Raw genomic sequence first — 19,254 nt, forward strand, 5'->3', positions numbered from 1 at the left:
GGATCCGTGCTTTGTAACCACGTTTTAAGTGGGGAGGGAAGGAAAAACATAGAATGGACAAGGAGCACCGAGAGGGGTGTGCGGAGAAGCAGCTGGCTAAGAATGCAGGAGAGGGGTTTTACCGGAGGGAGGAAAGGAAGGCAAAAGTTCCCCCACCCACCCACCCACCCAAGCCAGCCAGCCAGCCAGCCAGCCAGCTCTCTCTCTCTTTCTCTCTCCCCACCTGCGTGTTGCCTGCGAGTCCCTAGACGCAGCAGCACTGGAGCACGGAGAGGAATTACGGTAGAAGGAAGGACGCGCTGCTTTCCCCTCTGCTTGCCTGGAGGGGAGGGGTTTTCTCTGCTCTTTGTTCCATTTGAGCAAACACAGTAATGAAACAGAAGCGGGTGGGCAGTAAGACCCTGAGGCAGAATGCAGGAAAGCAACAGCTTTCTCTCTCGGGAGGCTCGAACGCAGAGAATGAAGATAAACTGGTAAAATAAGGGGGCTGGGTTAAAGCTAAAGGGAAAACCTCAAAGATCCCCCAAGAACAAGGCAGGGGTTCAGGGCTCCCAAAGCCGAGCTGCAGCCTTAGAAGGGAAAAATGGGGCTTTCGGAGGTGGTTTTTACTGCCCCGCTGCTTCCAATTTTTTAAAAGGCAAATTGCAGGAGAAGATGCAGCAGTCAGTCACTCTCTCACTCCCTCCAAGCACCCACGCTAGCGAACAAACACACAGGCAACCACACACTCAAAGCACACACACTAGCAAACACACAGTCGCGCTGCAGAGTGGCCAAACCTCCTAGCAAGCACTTCCCTGGCTTCTGCTGACCGCAACGAAGACGTCCCTCGAAGAAAATGTGTGATGCACTTGGGCCAGTCGGCTCCAGGGACCACACATTCGCTCAATAACACGCATAGACATTTCCCCTTACTTTTTAGGAGAAAAAATCTGCATGTTATAGAGGGGAAAATACGGTAATCTTCCCCCAGTTTCATTTCCTTTATGACCCTTTTCATGAAGTCCCACGACACCTGGTCAAATGTCTTTTCCGCATCTATTGATATTAAAGCAGCCTTTTTGTCTTATTTTTCTTCAAGGTATTCTAGTAAATCTATTACATTCCTCATGCTGCTGTGTATGTATCTACCTGGCAGAAAGCCAGCTTGATCTTTGTGTATACTTTCATTTAATAATTTTTTCAATCTGTTGGCTAGAATGTCAGTGAATATTTTGTAATCACTGTTCAGCAGTGATATGGGCCTATAGTTTTTAATTAGCGTCAGGTCTTGTCCTTGTTTTGGTATCAACATCGTCTTGTCCAGTATCATCACTCTGATTAGCAGCAGCTCTTCAGAGTCTCAGACAGAGACCTACCCCATCACCTGATTTGTGACCATTTAACCTGGAGGTACCAAACCAGGGACTTTCTTCTGCATGCAAAGCATATGTTCTATAGCAGGGGTCAGCAAACTTTTTCAGCAGGGGGCCGGTCCACTGTCCCTCAGACCTTGTGGGGGACCAAACTATATTTTTTGGGGGCGGGGGGGCAGGAATGAATTCCTATGCCCCACAAATAACCCAGAGATGCATTTTAAATAAAAGAACACATTCTACTCATGTAAAAACACCAGGCACGCCCCACAAATAACCCAGAGATGCATTTTAAATAAAAGGACACATTCTACTCATGTAAAAACATGCTGATTCCTGGATTTAGAAGGTGATTGGGCCAGATCCAGCCCCCGGGCCTTAGTTTGCCTACCCATGTTCTATAGCAAGTGTGGAGAACCTCTGGCATCTTCAGATGTTGCTGAACTACAACTCCCATCAGCCCCGCGAGCATGGTCAATAGCTAGTGTGGTGTAGTGGTTAAGAGCGGTAGTCTCGTAATCTAGGGAAACAGGTTCGCGTTTCCGCTCCTCCACATGCAGCTGCTGGGTGACCTTGGGCTAGTCACACTTCTTTGAAGTCTCTCAGCCCCACTCACCTCACAGAGTATTTGTTGTGGGGGAAGAAGAGAAAGGAGAATGTTAGCCACTTTGAGATTCCTTCGGGTAGTGATAAAGCGGGATATCAAATCCAAACTCTTCTTCTAGGGATCATGGGAGTTGTTGTTCAGTAACATCTAGAAGGCCAAACTTGTATAGCCATGCCTCTCTGCTAGAGATTGAGAAATGGTAAATGGATCTGGTCACATGCTCCCTCTTAGCCATGACCCATCAGTAACAGAGGATTCATCTGTGCCAGCGATTGCTATGCTGTGAGAGCTTGAGGGGAAAGCTCTCACCTCCACCACAAAGATCAAATTCCGATATCTGTCTGCTCGCCTCAGCGCGTTCAACTGCCCTCCATCTTCAAAAAAAAAAAAAAAGAAAGGACATTGACCTAGTTAGGAATGGAAAATCAAGCTAATCATTCTTTGTCTCCATCACTAGGGCCATGAAACAGTCTGTGTTTGGGAAGACCGCTCCCTCTCCAGCCAATTCCATCGGTCATTAAACCACTTCTTAAAAAAACATCTTTAGACCCGGCCGACATGGCCAACTATCGCCCAGTCTCAAATCTTCCATTCTTGGGCAAAAGGTGATTGAGCGGGTGGTTGCTGAACAACTCCAAGCACGCCTGGAGGATGAGGACCATTTGGATCCCTTCCAATCAGGATTCAGGCCTCACCATGGGTCGTGTTGGTTGATGATGTCCGGCGGGCTAGGGACAAGGATGAGAGCTGTTTCCTAGTTCTGCTGGATCTCTCAGCGGCCTTTGACACCATCGACCATAACATCCTTCTGGACCGTCTAGAGGGGCTGGGAGCTGGGGGCACTGTTATACGGTGGTTCCGCTCCTTTCTCCTGGGCCGTGTCCAGAAAGTGGTGTTGGGGGATGAGTGTTCAGACCCCTGGGCTCTCACTTGTGGGGTGCCTCAGGGTTCTGTCCTCTCCCCCATGCTTTTTAATATCTATATGAAGCCGCTGGGAAAGATCATCAGGGGGTTTGAGCTGGGTATTCATCAGTATGCAGATGACACCCAGCTCTACCTCTCTTTTAAATCAGAACCAGTGAAGGCGGTGAAGGTCCTATGTGAGTGCCTGGAGGCGGTTAGAGGATGGATGGCGGCTAACAGATTGAAGTTGAATCCTGACAAGACAGAAATACTGTTTTGGGCGGACAGGGGGTGGGCAGGTGTGGGGGATTCCCTGGTCCTGAATGGGGTAACTGTGCCCCTGAAGGACCAGGTGCGCAGCCTGGGAGTCATTTTGGACTCACAGCTGTCCATGGAGGCGCAGGTTAATTCTGTGTCCAGGGCGGCTGTCTACCAGCTCCACCTGGTACGCAGGCTAAGACCCTACCTGCCTGCAGACTGTCTTGCCAGAGTGGTGCATGCTCTAGTTATCTCCCGCTTGGACTACTGCAATGCACTCTACGTGGGGCTACCTTTGAAGGTGACCTGGAAACTGCAATTAATCCAGAATGTGGCAGCTAGACTGGTGACTGGAAGTGGCCGCCGGGACCACATAACACCGGTCCTGAGAGGTCTGCATTGGCTCCCAGTACGTTTCCGAGCACAATTCAAAGTGTTGGTGCTGACCTTTAAAGCCCTAAACGGCCTCGGTCCTGTATACCTGAAGGAGCGTCTTCATCCCCATCGTTCAGCCCGAACACTGAGATCCAACGCCGAGGGCCTTCTGGCGGTTCCCTCATTGCGAGAAGTGAGGTTACAGGGAACCAGACAGAGGGCCTTCTCGGTAGTGGCGCCCACCCAGTGGAACACCCTCCCTTCAGATGTGAAGGAAATAAGCAGTTATCCTATCTTTAAAAGACATCTGAAGGCAGCCCTGTTTAGGGAAGTTTGTAATACTTAATGCTGTATTGTTTTTAACACTCGATTGGGAGCCGCCCAGAGTGGCTGGGGAAAGTCAGCCAGATGGGCGGGGTATAAATAATAAATTATTATTATATTATTATCTCCCTTCCTTCATACCGCTTCGCTCCAGCCAAGGCAGTGAGTGAATCCACAAGCTGATGGTGCTTCTTTGTTGCTTCTTCATTGTCTGCCTGGGGAACAAAAGGTTACTAATGAATAAGGGCCAAGGACCATCTCACAGAGGGCTGAACCCAGACTCATCCTTGCAACAAGATGAATAATAACTTCAAAGGGTACCACTGAGCATACCTAGCCTCTAGCATGGCAGTGCTAACCTGTGATGAGATGCAGCTGCCAGCTAATCAGACTGACCTGCTCACTGGACTTACTGCCTTATAGCCAAGGCTTTTTTCCCCAGTTGGAACTTGCCGGAACTAAGTTCCTGCACCTCTCAGGTGGCTGCCATTGCCATTACAAGGGAGAATTTCATGGTGAGTTCCAGCACATCTTTTAATAGAAAAAAGCACTGCTTATAGCTTTGAAGAGTGGCCGTAAGGAAAAACGCAAAAAGAAAAGGACAAGGGGAGACACAGATGTAGGGATCAAAACTCAGGATTAGGAGTAGAATTTTCAAAAGCCATTCAAGCCTTTGCAAGGAGGCATCAATCCAGTTCTGCTGTTTAATCTCACAGAACTTTAATATATTTATTCCTTATTGCATGAGCGTAGCCAGAATTTTTGCGGGGGGTGGGTCAGGACGTAGTTGGGGAGCAGGACTTTTGTTTGGGGGGGGCAGAACCGGCGTGATTGTCCCCCTTCACCCTCGGCTACGCCTACAGCATGCTGTCCTGGGCATCGTTCACGGGGCAAAGAAATCCATAAAGCCAATTGCATTAAAGCGTCTCAACAGGAATACCGCAGCACCCCGAGAAGGGAACAAAGGTACCCCCCCGAGCTTACAGAGCACTTCCCCCACGCGCGGATGGCTCTAAACCATCCCCTCCCACACACGTAGGATCACACAGAGTACAGCTTTGGAAATAAATACGGTTGGGCTTCAAAGTTCACCTCCTTCTCCTCCTCGTCCTCACTCATGACCAGCTCGTTCCTCAAGGGATGTTCCTCTTCTGCAGCTGCCATGGGGGGAGCTCAGACACCCCAATAATCACCTTCCCTTTTTCTTCAATCCAGGGAGGTTGACCACGCGGATGGTTAAACCCCGGAAGAGCAAATAGCACCCTGCGCACCGTCAAACACAGCAGCACTTCCGGCTGTGAACCTAAATTTTTGCAGTACTTCCCATCTCTTCCCCACTGGTGAGGCCACAGGGGCCGCTATTGCGCTGCTCTGGGAGGGCAAGGGCATGTCTCACGTGACACGCCCTTATTTAAATATGCCAATTAATTATTCAAAATACATGCAAATACGTGCAACGACACCCGTACCTTGCAATCTAAAAGGGAAGCGAGCAAGAAGGGTACAAAGGCTTATTCCCGGAGGCTACTGGCTATTTTAATAAGGGGGCGTGACCAGCTCATGACCACGCCTCATTTGGAATCTGGACAAGACCAGAGGGTGGGGCTTAGCAAGGGCCAATGACGTGCCGGAAACAGCAACCACGTGAATGCCCGCCTTTGATCCATTGACGCAAAAAAACTCTGGTCGGCTCCTGCCCTTCATCCCTGCTCATCAGGCCGTTCCGCCTCCCTCGTCGCTTGTTTTTTTTGAATGACGTGCGGTTCGGCCAGTGAAAATGCGGAACCAGGGATGGCAGGCGGTACTTGAGAACGAGATGCCCAACGGAAAGCCTAGTTCCTCTCCTCAGCAGGCGGGGGAACCTCCTCCCCTTTTTTACTACGATCCTGAAGTAAACAAGCTGCCGCCCCGCTGCTGGTATGCCGCTTTCTTGGTCTTAGGAAGCGGCCTCTGAGCCAAGCGCACCAGTGCTTGTCCCCCACTCAGGATCCTAATGGATGAAGTGGGAGGGAGCGAGAAAAGGCCCAGCAACTTAGCCTTCACCCTCTTCCCTTCACCACATTGTGAGTGAGCGATCCTCAGCTCAGCCAATCGAGCCATCCCCTCTGAACTGAGAGGCGGTGCTGAAGCACAGCTCAACCAATAAGCAGCCGATGTGCCAGAGAAAAGGCCTCGGCGGCACGCAGCCCAACCTCAGCCCCGACAGCGCTGAGCGGCAGGTGAGGGGGCAGAAATACGCGAGCGAGCCGGTGCGAGGGAAGGGAGGAGGAGCGGAGGAAATGGCAATGGTAAAAAAGACCCAGAGCCATGGCAGAGGAGAATGAAGCACTCCCATACCCGTTCCTGGAACTCGTGAGGTCGGGGCCCCGGGTGTTCCCTCAGGACAGCGCACTGTGCTCTCCGCCCCTCACACAAACGGCCTGTCCTGCTCCCGGTCGCGGCACTGGGCGTGGTGTCACCCTCCCCTCTTTCTTTTTGTTACGCGTGGGGCGTGGTCCGCGAGTGGGCCCCTTTCCCTGTCACCACGACATGAAAATCCCTTGCTGTCATTCTGCTCCGTGGAGCCAGCCGTGCACGGCAGGAGCGCGGCTTTTCTCTCCCTCCATTGCTGTCGCTTAACGTGGTGTGTGTGTGTGTTTTTGCGGGGTCTGGGTAAAAGGCGGGTCCTCATGGATCCTCCACTTTTTAAAAAATAACTCCAACAAATGCAGTGTCAAATCACACCTAGGAGGCATGCCTACAAACTGGACTATAAAAAACGTGGATCCAACACTTTGCCGCGCTGCAGCACCACAAAAACATGGATCCGCGGCACGGATCCTCATGAATTCATATGACTTTTATATTGAAACAAAACAAAAACACCATGATACTGTAGACGACATCTTAGTCTGTAGGCAGAACCAAAAAAATCACGCATCCACTGTTTCGTGGTGCCGCAATGGCGCAAAAACATGGTTAAAAAACACGGATCCTCATGGATCCTCATGATTTCTGCACTAGATCAGCCCAAACTCACCATCAAATTACACATCATGTCCAGGGGCACAGCATGCAACACAAAAATCTCAGATCCACGGCTTCCTAGCCATACCGTGGCCCAAAAACGTGGTTTTGAAGCACGGATCCTCATGGACCCTCACGCTTTTTGCATTGGGCCAACCCAAACTCACCATCAAATCACACATAGCCAGGGGCACAGCCTACACCACAAAAAACTCAGATCCACGCCTGCCTGGCCATACTGTGGCCCAAAAAGGTGGTTCCGAAGCACGGATCCTCATGATTTTTGAACTAGATCAGCCCAAAGTCACCATCAGATCAAATATCATGGCCAGGAGCACAGCATGCAACACAAAAATCATGGATCCACGGTTTCCTAGCCATACCGTGGCCCAAAAACATGGTTCTGAAGCATAGATCCTCATGATTTTTGATCAGCCCAAAGTCACCGTCAAGTCACACATCATAGCCAGGGGCACAGCCTGCACCACAGAAAACTCAGATCCACGGTTATCTGGCAACGGCATGGCCCAAAAACGTGGTTTTGAAGCATGGATCCTCATGGATCCTAACGCTTTTTGCATTGGGCCACCCCAAACTCACCATCAAATCACACATCATGTCCAGGGGCACAGCCTGCCCCACAAAAAACTCGGATCCACGGCTTCCTGGTCATACTGTGGCCCAAAAACGTCGTTTTGAAGCACGGATCCTCATGGATCTTCACGCTTTTTGCATTGGGCCAACCCAAACTCACCGTCAAATCACACATCATGGCCAGGGGCACAACCTGCACCACAGAAAACTCGGATCCACGGTTATCTGGCAACGCCATGGCCCAAAACCGTCGTTTCGAAGCACGGATCCGCATGGATCCTAACGGTTGTTTTTTTAAAAAAATGATATTTATTACTTTTCAAACAACTTCAACACAACACTAAAAGAAAAAAGAAAAAAAGAACAATACGAATACAATACAAAAACACTACATACAAAACAAAAACAATTTAAAAACACCTCAAACATTTTCAATATCCTATCTTTCATTCGCTTATTTCCAACGACCTCCTCACACCTCCCTTTTTGTGTTCCACTTCTATTTATTGTTTCAGCAATTCCTTTCCATTTTCCTCTGTTTTCTATCCTATAATTATCTTAACACATTCTTGCCTTATTTTTTTCTTTAATTTTCTATTAATCTATTTATACTTAATTCCTTATAACATTTCTACTAAAGCCATATAACTTCATTCCAACATTCTTCTAACATTCATTAATTTTACAATATTTCTATAAATAGTCTTTAAACTTTTTCCAGTCTTCTTCCCCCGACTCTTCTCCCTGGTCTCGGATCTTGCCAGTCATTTCCGCCAATTCCATATAGTCCATCAACTTCATCTGCCATTATCCAACCCTTCAGTGCTTTCAAGCAGCAACCATTCTCTCAGCCAGCAAAAAGCAGATGGTTCACAACAAAGTTTAGGGGTCTGGCAGGGCAGGTCCACCTCCTTCTTTGGCATCCGTCAATATCTTAAATTTTACTCGTGGCTTCCTGCCCTGCCAAACAAATCTAGAGACGTCCCTCTGCCACCTCCTGGAACAATCCATCCCATCCAAAGCTTGCAATGTTTGAAACAAAAGCAACATCCCCGAGAACACAGCAACCCTCATTCCCACCACAGCAGCTCGGCCCAACAACAGTTTCAGATTTGGCCATATTTCCAAATCCCCCTTCTCTTCAATCCAACGTCCTTCACAGTTGTCCTTAAATAAACTCACATTTCTGGCGGTCATACTAACCCCCAAAAACCTCTCTTTCTCCACCGATGTTAGTCCTATGTCCTCCTGGAACTCAGTCAAACTTTCCTTTTCCTCAAGTAGGGCTCTGATCCTCAAATTCATCTGTTTTTCTTTAAGTTCAATCATAGCAAATGTCAGCTTATCTTCATCAATTTGTCCTTGTATGGATGGAACTCTCTCTCTCTCCAGTTGAATTGCTTTAAATTCAGCAGCAAGGGTTTTCTCCTTAACTTCATCCGCAGTTTGCCGTATCAGAGTAGATTCCTGTATCAATTTCTGGATGGTTTCTGTATTGGTATTCACCTTTTGTCCCAGATTATTTAAACTTTCTACCATTAAGTCTATTTTAATATTTGCAGCATTTACTTTCACATTCATCAAATCTGTTTTCTTGTGAAGCTGTTCCAGCGAATCGTTTATTTTCAATAATGCGACTACTAAGGCCTCTTCTGTCGACATTTCGTCTATTTTTTCCTTTCCATTTGCCATATCACTTAAGAGACTCAAGGTCAATCCCAGAGTCTCACACTTCTTATCTTGCAGCTGGAAATTCCCCTAGCCCAGCTCCTATGGAACAACCAATTTCAAAAACTTCCACTAGGGGAAACAGTTTCTATTTGTATTAGTCAGTACTGTCCTCTTTTAAACAATGTTCCAATAATCCAAAGTTAGTTTGAGTTTTCAGTTACTTTTACTCCTCTTTAAAAGCAGCCGGGAACAGTAGAAACAATGTATTCTCTTATTTCGCTACCTGTCAATGAACGTTCTAAACGCTGTCAATGAACATTCCAAAAGCCATCGATCCTACTAGCAGCCCGTTTCCAGGGTCTGAGCGGCGGTATTTTAACTCTCTTAACTCTCTCCTGGTACAGGCATATTCAGTCCACCACTTCCCCCCCTCTTCTCCTGTCTCCAAAAAAGGGGGGGTTTAGTTCTTTGCCGATGGAGATTTTAGTCTTTTTACAAAAGGGTTTCCAAGACTTCAGCCTGCAGACTCATTGCTTTAATTTCAATTCAATTCAATTCAATTCAAAATCCTTTATTAGGCATATCACACCTCACATTAACAAACAAACATCATATACAGACTGTATAGAATACGGGCTCAGCGAACACAATTTATCCCAGTCCTATTCTTAACTCCAAAAAATAAATCAATGTACATAAATAATATAATACAACACAGCAACATCACCTACCATTAAAAACCACTAAGTCTCTTTATCATGGCCCATTCTTTCTTCATGGACAGCACTTAAAAATTCAGCCGCTATTAAAGTAATTTGATCATCGCTGTCCGCCAGCAGGTCCTGAACAGTTGGTTGTGTAAAAAACTGTCTATTAAATTTTAGGGCCTCAAATAATTGTCTTCTGGCATAGCTGCCAAAATCACAGGAAAAGAATATATGCTCTAGAGTATCGGGTTCCTGTTTTCTGCATTTACAGAGACGCTCTGATTCTGGGATAGCTCTCTACCGCCGAGGGAAACATGTTAAATCTGGCCAACATAAACAGCCTACACGATTCATGTTTCTTCAGATTTGTCATGTATCCCTTTTGGAAATCTCTACACAAAGGGAGATTTAGGTGGATAGGAGAGCAGGTGCTGTGCTTTGCAACCTCAAGCATGGCGAGAACACTTTTTTCTGTGAGGGTCTTCCTGATAATTTCCCATATATCTTTGGGATCAGAGATTTCAAAATCAGTTAGAGTGAGCCCTATCGAATCCAGTTTTCTCCTACAAATCACTGATAGATTGTAGATTGCACTATCACTTAAAAGATTGTAAAGTATAGTATTAGGGGATAGGGCTCTATAATGGAGGAAGATCCAATATTTCAAGGTCCTCAGCCATGCCCTTACTGATAAAGGCAGTATTCCCAGCTCACAACATATTGTTTCATATTTTACAGAGTTTGCAAGTCCTAATAATGACCTCAAAAGGGATGCGTGAAATTTATCCAACCTCTTGAGGTCACCTGAAATCCACACTGGTGTGCCGTATAGAAGTTGGGCACAGAGTTTCATGTCAATCACTTGCAATACAGCTGGAATAAATCTGTTTCCTACTGGAGGGAAAAAATAGGATTTAATATGGTGGGCTGTCACTTTGGCCTTAGCTATTGCAGCACATATATGTGTATTCCAATTCATATTATTTTTGAATGTGATTCCCAGATAATTGAAGTGCTTAACTTCCTGTATTAGATGTCCATTAATTATACAGCCTTTTGGGTTCCCTCTCTTTCTGAATTGCATAATCTTTGTCTTATCATAATTAATTTTGAGATTATTGAGAGAGCAGTAGTTTGAGAAACTCTTAAATAATTTTTTAAAACCCCAAACAGAGAGTGAAATAATTACAGCATCATCTGCATAAAGTAATAAAAAGAGTGGGCTATTGTTTAAATAGGGAGTATGAGTGGTTGCGTTTTGAAGAAATAATGGTAGGTCAGATAGAAATAAATTAAATAGGGTAGGGGCCAAGATACAACCTTGCCTAACTCCTCGATTATTCAGAATAGGACCTGCAAGTCTGCCATCTTTTGATACTTTAACATATATTTGGTTATTAGAATGTAAACTTTGAATCAGTGTAAGTAGATATGGGTCGATACCAAGGTGTTCTAGTTTAGTCCATAGTTTATTGCGGTCGACCGAATCAAAGGCACTTTTTAAATCCACAAATGCCACAAAGAGTTTTCGTTTATTTCTCATGACATATTTATCCACAAGATGACTTAACACTAGACACTGGTCAAGAGTTGACGAGCCTGCCTTAAAACCAGCCTGCTCTTTACCAGGTAGACCTTTTGTCAGCATCCATTCTTCCAATTTAATAAGCAGAGATTTGGCATAGATTTTACTTATGCATGGTAACAAGCTTATAGGCCTGTAGTTCTCTTGGCAATTCCTATCACCTTTTTTAAAGATCGGTATCACTATTGAGTTGTTCCACAACTTAGGTACAAGAGCTGAGTGATAGATAGAATTAAAAAGCGGTACAAGTTTATTGGCCCACCATTCTACATCTAATCTCAACAGGTCTATTGGAATGCCATCCATACCAGGTGATTTCCCTTGCTTAAACGAAAAGATTATCCTTTTCATCTCCTCAACAGTAATTTGAAATTGTGTGGTTTTTGCCAGAGAAAATTTAAAATTTTCCTTTTTACAAACTTGGTGATCATAAAAAACAGCAGTAAAATGTGAAATCCAAGCCTCATCGCTTATATTAGGGAAATCAATGATATCTTTTATTGAGAGAAGTGACCAAAAAGTTTTGGTATCTTTAATTTCTAATGCAGTAACAATTTTAGACCATTTGGCTAGTGCGAACTCAGATTTTTCCAGGAGCATGTTCTTAAAAGCTTTTTTCATTTCAAAATAAGTCTTCCAGAGACCTTGAGAGTTGGTAATATAGGCTTCTTTTAGACAAGTTCTAAGTTCTTTCTTATAGTTAATACAATCTTTATCAAACCAGTTATACTTATTTGAAGGTTTGTTGCTGAACTGAGGGTCTAAAAAAGAAGAAAATAAATCCTGGATAGTCTTATAATAACAATCATTATCCTCCAAGGGCATCAAATTTTGGTTAGCCACAGGTTCGAGAATAACTGGGTTATTTTCAAATACTGCTAATAGATCCTCCCTATTTTTATCACTTATATAAACTCTTTTGGCATAGATAGTCTTATCAATACTAATAAGAGGACTGATATCATTCTTTCTAGGATTCCTGTACATCTCTAAAACTATTGGGAAGTGGTCACTTTCTGAGCGAGGTACAACTGTAAAAGAGGCAACTTCATTTAACATTTCAACGGAAACTAGAGAATAGTCGATTACGCTCCTACCCCTTTTGGAGCTGAAGGTAAAATTTCCTGGAATATCCGGCCACATTGAGCCATTCAAAAATGAGAGGTTAAATTCTAAAACCAATTGTAAGAGTTTTCCTCCCGCTTTATTAATAATAATGTCCTTTGAATTCCTCCCTATTCTCAATGGAAGTGGGGCGTCTTCAGCTAGATTTGAGACATAGTGTTTATAGAGAGCTGTATTATCTGATCCAATTCGAGCATTGGTGTCTCCCATTACAATCAGGGGGATATTTGGGGATTTACTACGTATTAAATACAACTCTTCAGAGACTATATTCCAACCATAATCTGGTCTAATTTCTAACTCTAAGGGAGGAAAATATATATTTAAAAGAAGAATTTCTCTGTAAACAATGGAAAATGATAACAGTTGTGCATACTGTCCAATATTTCTGATATAATTAATTTTAAGGTTAGAAGACTGTTTGATACCACAGATCAAACCAGCTTTAGGGCGACCTTTTGTTGACATTTTAGTAGCAGGTAAATTATAAGTAATAAAATTAGGAATATTTAAAGGTTTAAGAGACCAGGTTTCCTGCAGAAGTATTATATCATAAGACTCAAGAAAATTTATAAAATCAGAATCAGCTAATTTACATGAGAGTCCAGCTACATTCCAGGACATAATAGAAAGAGTTTGGAGAGATCTTTGATTTAAGGGTGCTAGTGAGGTATGTGTGGTGCATTCCGGATGTCACACCAAGTTCCTCTGATTCTTACTATTAGCCCTTTCATCGGGTTCAGATAGTTCAGATGCTAATTCGATGATGTTTAAAGATGTATTCAGTATGCTCACATTTGAGGAGGGTGGAATGCTAAGATTGCAACCTGGCGCACCCATGCTGGGGACTTTATTTGGGGAGCCCAATTCAGTCTCATTTAATTCTCTCATTTTATCCCATGCTAATGTAGTGACCAGGTTTGCCTCTGAGATGGGTTGCATGCGAGCTGGGTTATAGGAGGGGCGTTTCGATTCCAAGATCTGAGAGGATGGATTCATCTCCGCAACAACCAATTGGCCTGGGGTGACGGAGGGTTTCCCGACCCATAAATCCAGCTCGTGACGATAGAAGCATGAAGCCTGATCTGGGACATAATCAGATATGTTTTGGTTGTGTAGTCCCAGTTGGTCCTTCGTCAGCTTTGTCAGACAAGAACGAAGGTTATTCAGTCTATAGAGTATTTTGTTCTGAGTTTCTTGGGGGAGAGCGCAGTAGGAGTTAATTAAGTTATTTTCAAAACTTTCAAACCCGTTACCTTGGCTCGCCTCATATAAAGTCCCAGGAGAGTCTGGTCTTAGAAGATCATTGGTAAGTAACTCTGGGTGGTGATTAGGCGAGTCCTCATTGGCTTTTATATCAATTAAAGTGTGGTATTCAGCCTTTTGACGAGGTGCTGCAGTCGAGGTTTCAGGACTGGGGAATAGTGGGATAGGAGAGGCCTCATTTTTAAAGTATCTTGATATTTTTACACCACTTGTCTTTAGGTGTTCTCTGTGTTTATATATCAGTTTTGCCAATCTCCGATCATGGAATGTAACCACCGCCCTGGCAAGCAAGCCATATTGCTTTAATTTATTTACAAAAGGGGGAGGCGGACTTCCTGTGTTGAACCTCCCCGTTTCGATGCCAAATTAAACGTTTAAAAATCCAATTCTCCCACTTCAGCCCTACCCACGGGTAATTACTTTAGAGTCCAATTGTCCACAAGAAAAAGTCAGCGCTCTCCGGCAACAGCTATGCGGCTTCGCTCCGTGGAAAAAGCAGACGATTCGAAGCACCGCGCCACTCACCCCACGTCGCTCTGGATCCCCGAAACCGGGTTTCCCCGCGAGTAGGGGAGGCACAAAAGGTGCCCGCCGAATCCCACGTTCACAGGCTTCTCCCGCCTGTGATTTTTACGGGTCTCCACCTTCGCCGTGGTGGTACAGACCCAAATTCCCACGGGGCAAGTTCCTCCCGATCAGAGGAACTCCGCCATTGCTGGAGGCACCAAACCGGAAGTCTCGGATCCTAACGGTTTTTGCATTGGGCCACCCCAAACTCACCGTCAAATCACACATCATGTCCAGGGGCACAGCCTGCACCACAAAAATCACGGATCCACGGCTTCCAGGCAACTCCATGGCCCAAAAACGTGGTTTTGAAGCATGGATCCTCATGGATCCTCGTGCTTTTTGCACTAGATCAGCCCAAAGTCACCATCAAATCAAACATCATGGCCCTGGGCACAGCATGCAACACAAAAATCACGGATCCACGGCTTCCTGGCGAAACCGTGGCCCAAAAACATGGTTTTGAAGCATGGATCCTCATGATTTTTGTATTGGGCCAACCCAAACTCACTGGGAAATCACATATCATAGCCAGGGGCACAGCTTGCACCACAAAAAACTCGCATCCACTCCTGCGTGGCCATACTGTGGCTCAAAAACGTGGTTTTGAAGCACGAATCCTCATGGATCCTCACACTTTTTACACTGGGCCAACCTTAAATCACCGTCAAATCACACATCATAGCCAGGGGCACAGCTTGCACCACAAAAAACTCGGATCCACGGCTTCCTGGCCATACCGTGGCCCAAAAACATGGTTTTGAAGCACGGATCCTCATGGATCCTCATGATTTTTGTATTGGGCCAACCCAAACTCACCGGCAAATCACATATCATGTACAGGGGCACAGCCAGCACAACAAAAAACTCTGATCCATGGCTTCCTGGCCGTACCGTGGTACAAAAACGTGGTTTGGAAACACGGAACCTCATGGATCCTCACGCTTTTCACTTTGGGGAACCCCAAATTCACCTTTTATTCAAATATCTTGTACATAACCACAGATCTGACCACAAACATCATAGATCTACTGCTTCATGGCCCTGGCCAGATGCTACCCTGGATATATTGGCCAGTTTTTAGGTGGGTGTGCTGGGATGGAGGAAACGGAGTCGGCTGAATCTTTATCCATCAAAGATGGGCATCCAATGGCTGGGCCAGAATGATTTCGGTTCGGTTTGCCAGCTCCCAGCTCTTCATGGGGCACAATAGTCACCTGTAGCAATAGTCACACCCGGTGTGATCCTGGATGCTTCTGTCTCTATGGAGGCATTGGTCACAAATGTAGCCAAACTGGAATTTTTGAATCTATGTCAGCTTAGGCGATCGGTACCGTACCTGTCCCTTTCCAACCTAGCCATGGTGATCCATGCAGTAGTCACCTGCAGATTAGACTACTGTACACCTGAGCCAGGGAGTGCAGGGTATAAATGTGATATATATATATATATATATATATATATATATATATATATATATATGCAGGGCTACCCTTGAGACTGCTCCAGAAACTCCAAATGGTCTAAAATGCAGATGCATGAGTTCTTAATTGGACTTTGTGGAGAGCCCACATCCAGTTGGTTGTTCATCAGCTGGATTGGCTCCAGGTGGAGTATCAAATCAGGTTCAAGGTTTTGGTGCTAATCTTTAAAGCCCTAAACAGTCTGTGACCTTTCTTATCTGTGGGAATTATCTTCCAATACACCCCGCATGAGTGTGACGCTCATCTAACAGCAACCTACTGGTGGTCCCTGGCCCAAAAACATATCCAGCTGTCCTCAACCAGAGCCAGAGCCTTTTTGGTGGAACGCTTTGTCTAATGAGACCAGGGCTCAGTGCAATCTATCTCAGTTCTCTCACTTGTCATGGTGAGTGGGCTTGCACATTCCTATGACCCTTGTGAGCGAAGCCGTTGGGAATCTCGTACTCCCAGCAGGGTCACCCAAGGCGGTAAGGTCAAAGAAAATTAAATATGCTCAGAGTCCTGTAGTGATTTCATGCTCTTTATTGCAGCTTGTAAAACAGTGACTGAATTTCCCCCCAAACCTCAGGCTTTTATATACATTATTTACACAATGAGTCCTGTCTGATTGGCTGATTCTGCTTCCCTCCTGGAGCCTGATTGGTCTTTTCCTGCAAGCCAATCAGTTCTTGCATTCTAGGATCCTACTTGGCTATTGTTCTAGGATCCAAGCTTAGTACATAACAGGGAAGGAGCTAGACAAAGAATGATCCGAGAAGTCCTTAACGGCAGAACAGGCCGATGATAACACACAGTGTGTTACAACGGCTGTGAAGGCGGATGAAGGCTGCAGCAGATAGGATCCACCAGTTCGTCGTGACTACTCATGCCATCAGAACAGAGCCCTACTGCGAAGACTGTGCGTTGGTCAGCGTGCACTGATCTACACACATAAAACAAATTCACGCACAGGCGTCTTCCAAAAACCCAACCCAACCCAACCCCCCCAACCCTCCCCCCCATGGTGATCACTAAATGGCTACGGAGGCAGGAATGTGAAGCCCCTAGTCATGAACCGACACATGGGCGGTCAGTCGTTCTGACTCAAGGAATGAGGCAGTTGAGCAGCTCAGCAGCTGTATCCATGACTGAGCAGCCCTTTTTAGGATCCACTGTGCTCACCCCGAAAGGGGGAAAGGGCTGGAAACGGTGCCCTAAACATAGTCTGCCTCCCTTTTTCCCTGACTGGATTACCACGCCCAGGTGGAATCTCTTTTCCCATAGTTTGAATCCATTATTCTGCATCCTAGTCTCTAGAACAGCAGAAAACAAGCTTGCTCCCTCTTCAACATGTAAAGGTAAAGGGACCCCTGGCCATTAGGTCCAGTCTTGGCGACTTTGGGGTTGCGGCGCTCGTCTCGCTTTATTGGCCGAGGGAGCCGGCGTACAGCTTCTGGGTCATGTGGCCAGCATGACTAAGCCGCTTCTGATGAACCAGAGCAGCACACGGAAACGCCGTTTACCTTCCCACCAGAGTGGTACCTATTTATCTACTTGCACTTTGACGAGCTTTCAAACTGCTAGGTTGGCAGGAGCAGGGACCGAGCAACGGGAGCTCACCCCATTGCGGGGATTCAAACCGCCAACCTTCTGATTGGCAAGTCCTAGGCTCTGTGGTTTAACCCACAGTGCCACCCGCGTCCCTCTTCAACATGACATCCCTTCAAATATTTAAACATGGCTATCATGTCACTCCTTAATCTTCTCTTCTCTAGATTAAACAAATCCAGCTCCCTAAGTCTCTCCTCATAGGGCTTGGATTCCAGACCTTTTACATTTTGGTCACCCTCCTCTGGACACGCTCCAACTTGACAATATCCTTCTTCAACTGGACACAGTATTTCAGGTGTGGTCTGTCCAACCAGAATAGTGTGGTAGCATTCCTTCACTTGATCTAGACACTATACTCCTATTGATGCAGCCCAGAATTGCATTGGCGTTCTTAGCTGCCACATCACATTGTTGACTCATGTTCAGCTTGTGGTCGACTAAGACTCCCAGATCCCTTTCACAGGTACTGTTGTCAAGCCAAGTGTCCCCAACCTGCGCATTTCATTTTTTCTATCCAGGTGTAGTACCTTACATTTCCCCCTATTGAACTCCATATTGTTGGTTTTGGCCCAGCTCTCTAGGCTATTCAGGTCATTTTGAATTCTGACCCTGTCCTCTGGTGTATTAGCAGCCCCTCCCAGTTTGCAGTCATTTACAAATTTGATTAGCATGCCCTCTATTCCATCATCCAAATCATTTATAAAAATATTGAATAGCACCAGGCCCAGGACAGAACCTTGTGGAACCCCAATAGTCATTTTTCCCAGGATGAAGATGAGCCACTGATGAGCACTCTTTGGGTTCAGCCCATCAACCAATTACAAATCCACCTAACAGTTGTTAACGGAAAAATCCGAGGGCTCCCTTGGACAAAAACAAAGACACCAACCAGGATTACTTGGAGCAAAACAGCAGCTGTAGGCTTGGCCTTTATTGAACTGTTGCAACAGGGTGCTCCCCTCACTTGCAGGAGAGAGGAAGGACCCAGAAAAATGGTGTGCAAGGCCTTATAAAGACTTTTGAAATTGCCACCCTGTAGATCAAAACCACCCCCAGAAACATCATACATACATCACAGAAGGGGTGTAACCTAAGACCACCCCTCAGATACATCACACCTACATCACAGAAAGGAGGGGCTGAGGGAGGAGTTGTGGTGGTAACCTGAGTGTCCTGTCACCTGGCTGGTTCCCCCTGCAAGTGAGGGGAGCACCCTGTTGCAACAGTTCAATAAAGGCCAAGCCTACAGCTGCTGTTTTGCTCCAAGTAATCCTGGTTGGTGTCTTTGTTTTTGTCCAAGGGAGCCCTCGGATTTTTCCGTTAACACAGTAGTCTAGCCCACATTTTACTAGCTTTTTTGCAATAATATCATGGGGACTGTGATGGGATGGTGAGCTGCTTGTGCGTAAAATCCTAGTCCCTCAGAGTTTGGCTAAGTCCACAAACCTCTGTCTGTGACGGAGCTCCTTAAGCATGGCTCCATCAGTCGCTCGTTGAATCGGACAGTGGGCGTTTACGGAACTTCTTCCAGCATAAAAGCTCCTTAACGGAAACGCGTCTTCTGGACTCTCGGCGTGACAGTTTCCGGCGAGGAGTGGGTGTCCCTACAGGAGGTCCTGAAACCTCCCCACTGTTCTCGCTTGAAGTGTCTCTGAGCCCTCCCTCCGACTCACTTTCCCTTGGAACTCCACTTCTCCCCCTGCTGGTCCCCTCCTCAGCTGAATGGTCTCTCTCACCCTCCGTGAGCCCTTTCACCTCCTGCGTCTCAGATGGCAGTTCCCTGACATCCACCTCCCCTCCAGGGCCCCCTTCACCCCCTTCCCTCCCCTCCTCTGCG

The 19,254-nt window shown here is 46.0% G+C and overlaps 1 protein-coding gene across 1 annotated transcript in view; it reads right to left on the reverse strand.

Annotated features, from left to right (window-relative positions):
- The window catches only part of LOC128406088 (U3 small nucleolar RNA-associated protein 14 homolog A-like), a 49,155-nt gene extending 44,130 nt beyond the window's left edge, over window positions 1–5,025 (reverse strand). The window contains exons 1-3 of the mRNA XM_053373131.1: window positions 4,915–5,025; window positions 3,964–4,037; window positions 2,272–2,336 (exon numbers count right to left, since the gene is read on the reverse strand). Of these exons, the coding sequence (XP_053229106.1) occupies window positions 2,272–2,336; window positions 3,964–4,037; window positions 4,915–4,986 (211 nt within the window). The 5' untranslated portion in view covers window positions 4,987–5,025. The remainder of the gene's footprint in view (window positions 1–2,271; window positions 2,337–3,963; window positions 4,038–4,914) is intronic.
- Between the last annotated feature and the right edge of the window lie 14,229 nt (window positions 5,026–19,254).

This window comes from Podarcis raffonei, chromosome W (genome assembly GCF_027172205.1).
Source record: "Podarcis raffonei isolate rPodRaf1 chromosome W, rPodRaf1.pri, whole genome shotgun sequence".
NCBI lineage: Eukaryota > Metazoa > Chordata > Lepidosauria > Squamata > Lacertidae > Podarcis > Podarcis raffonei.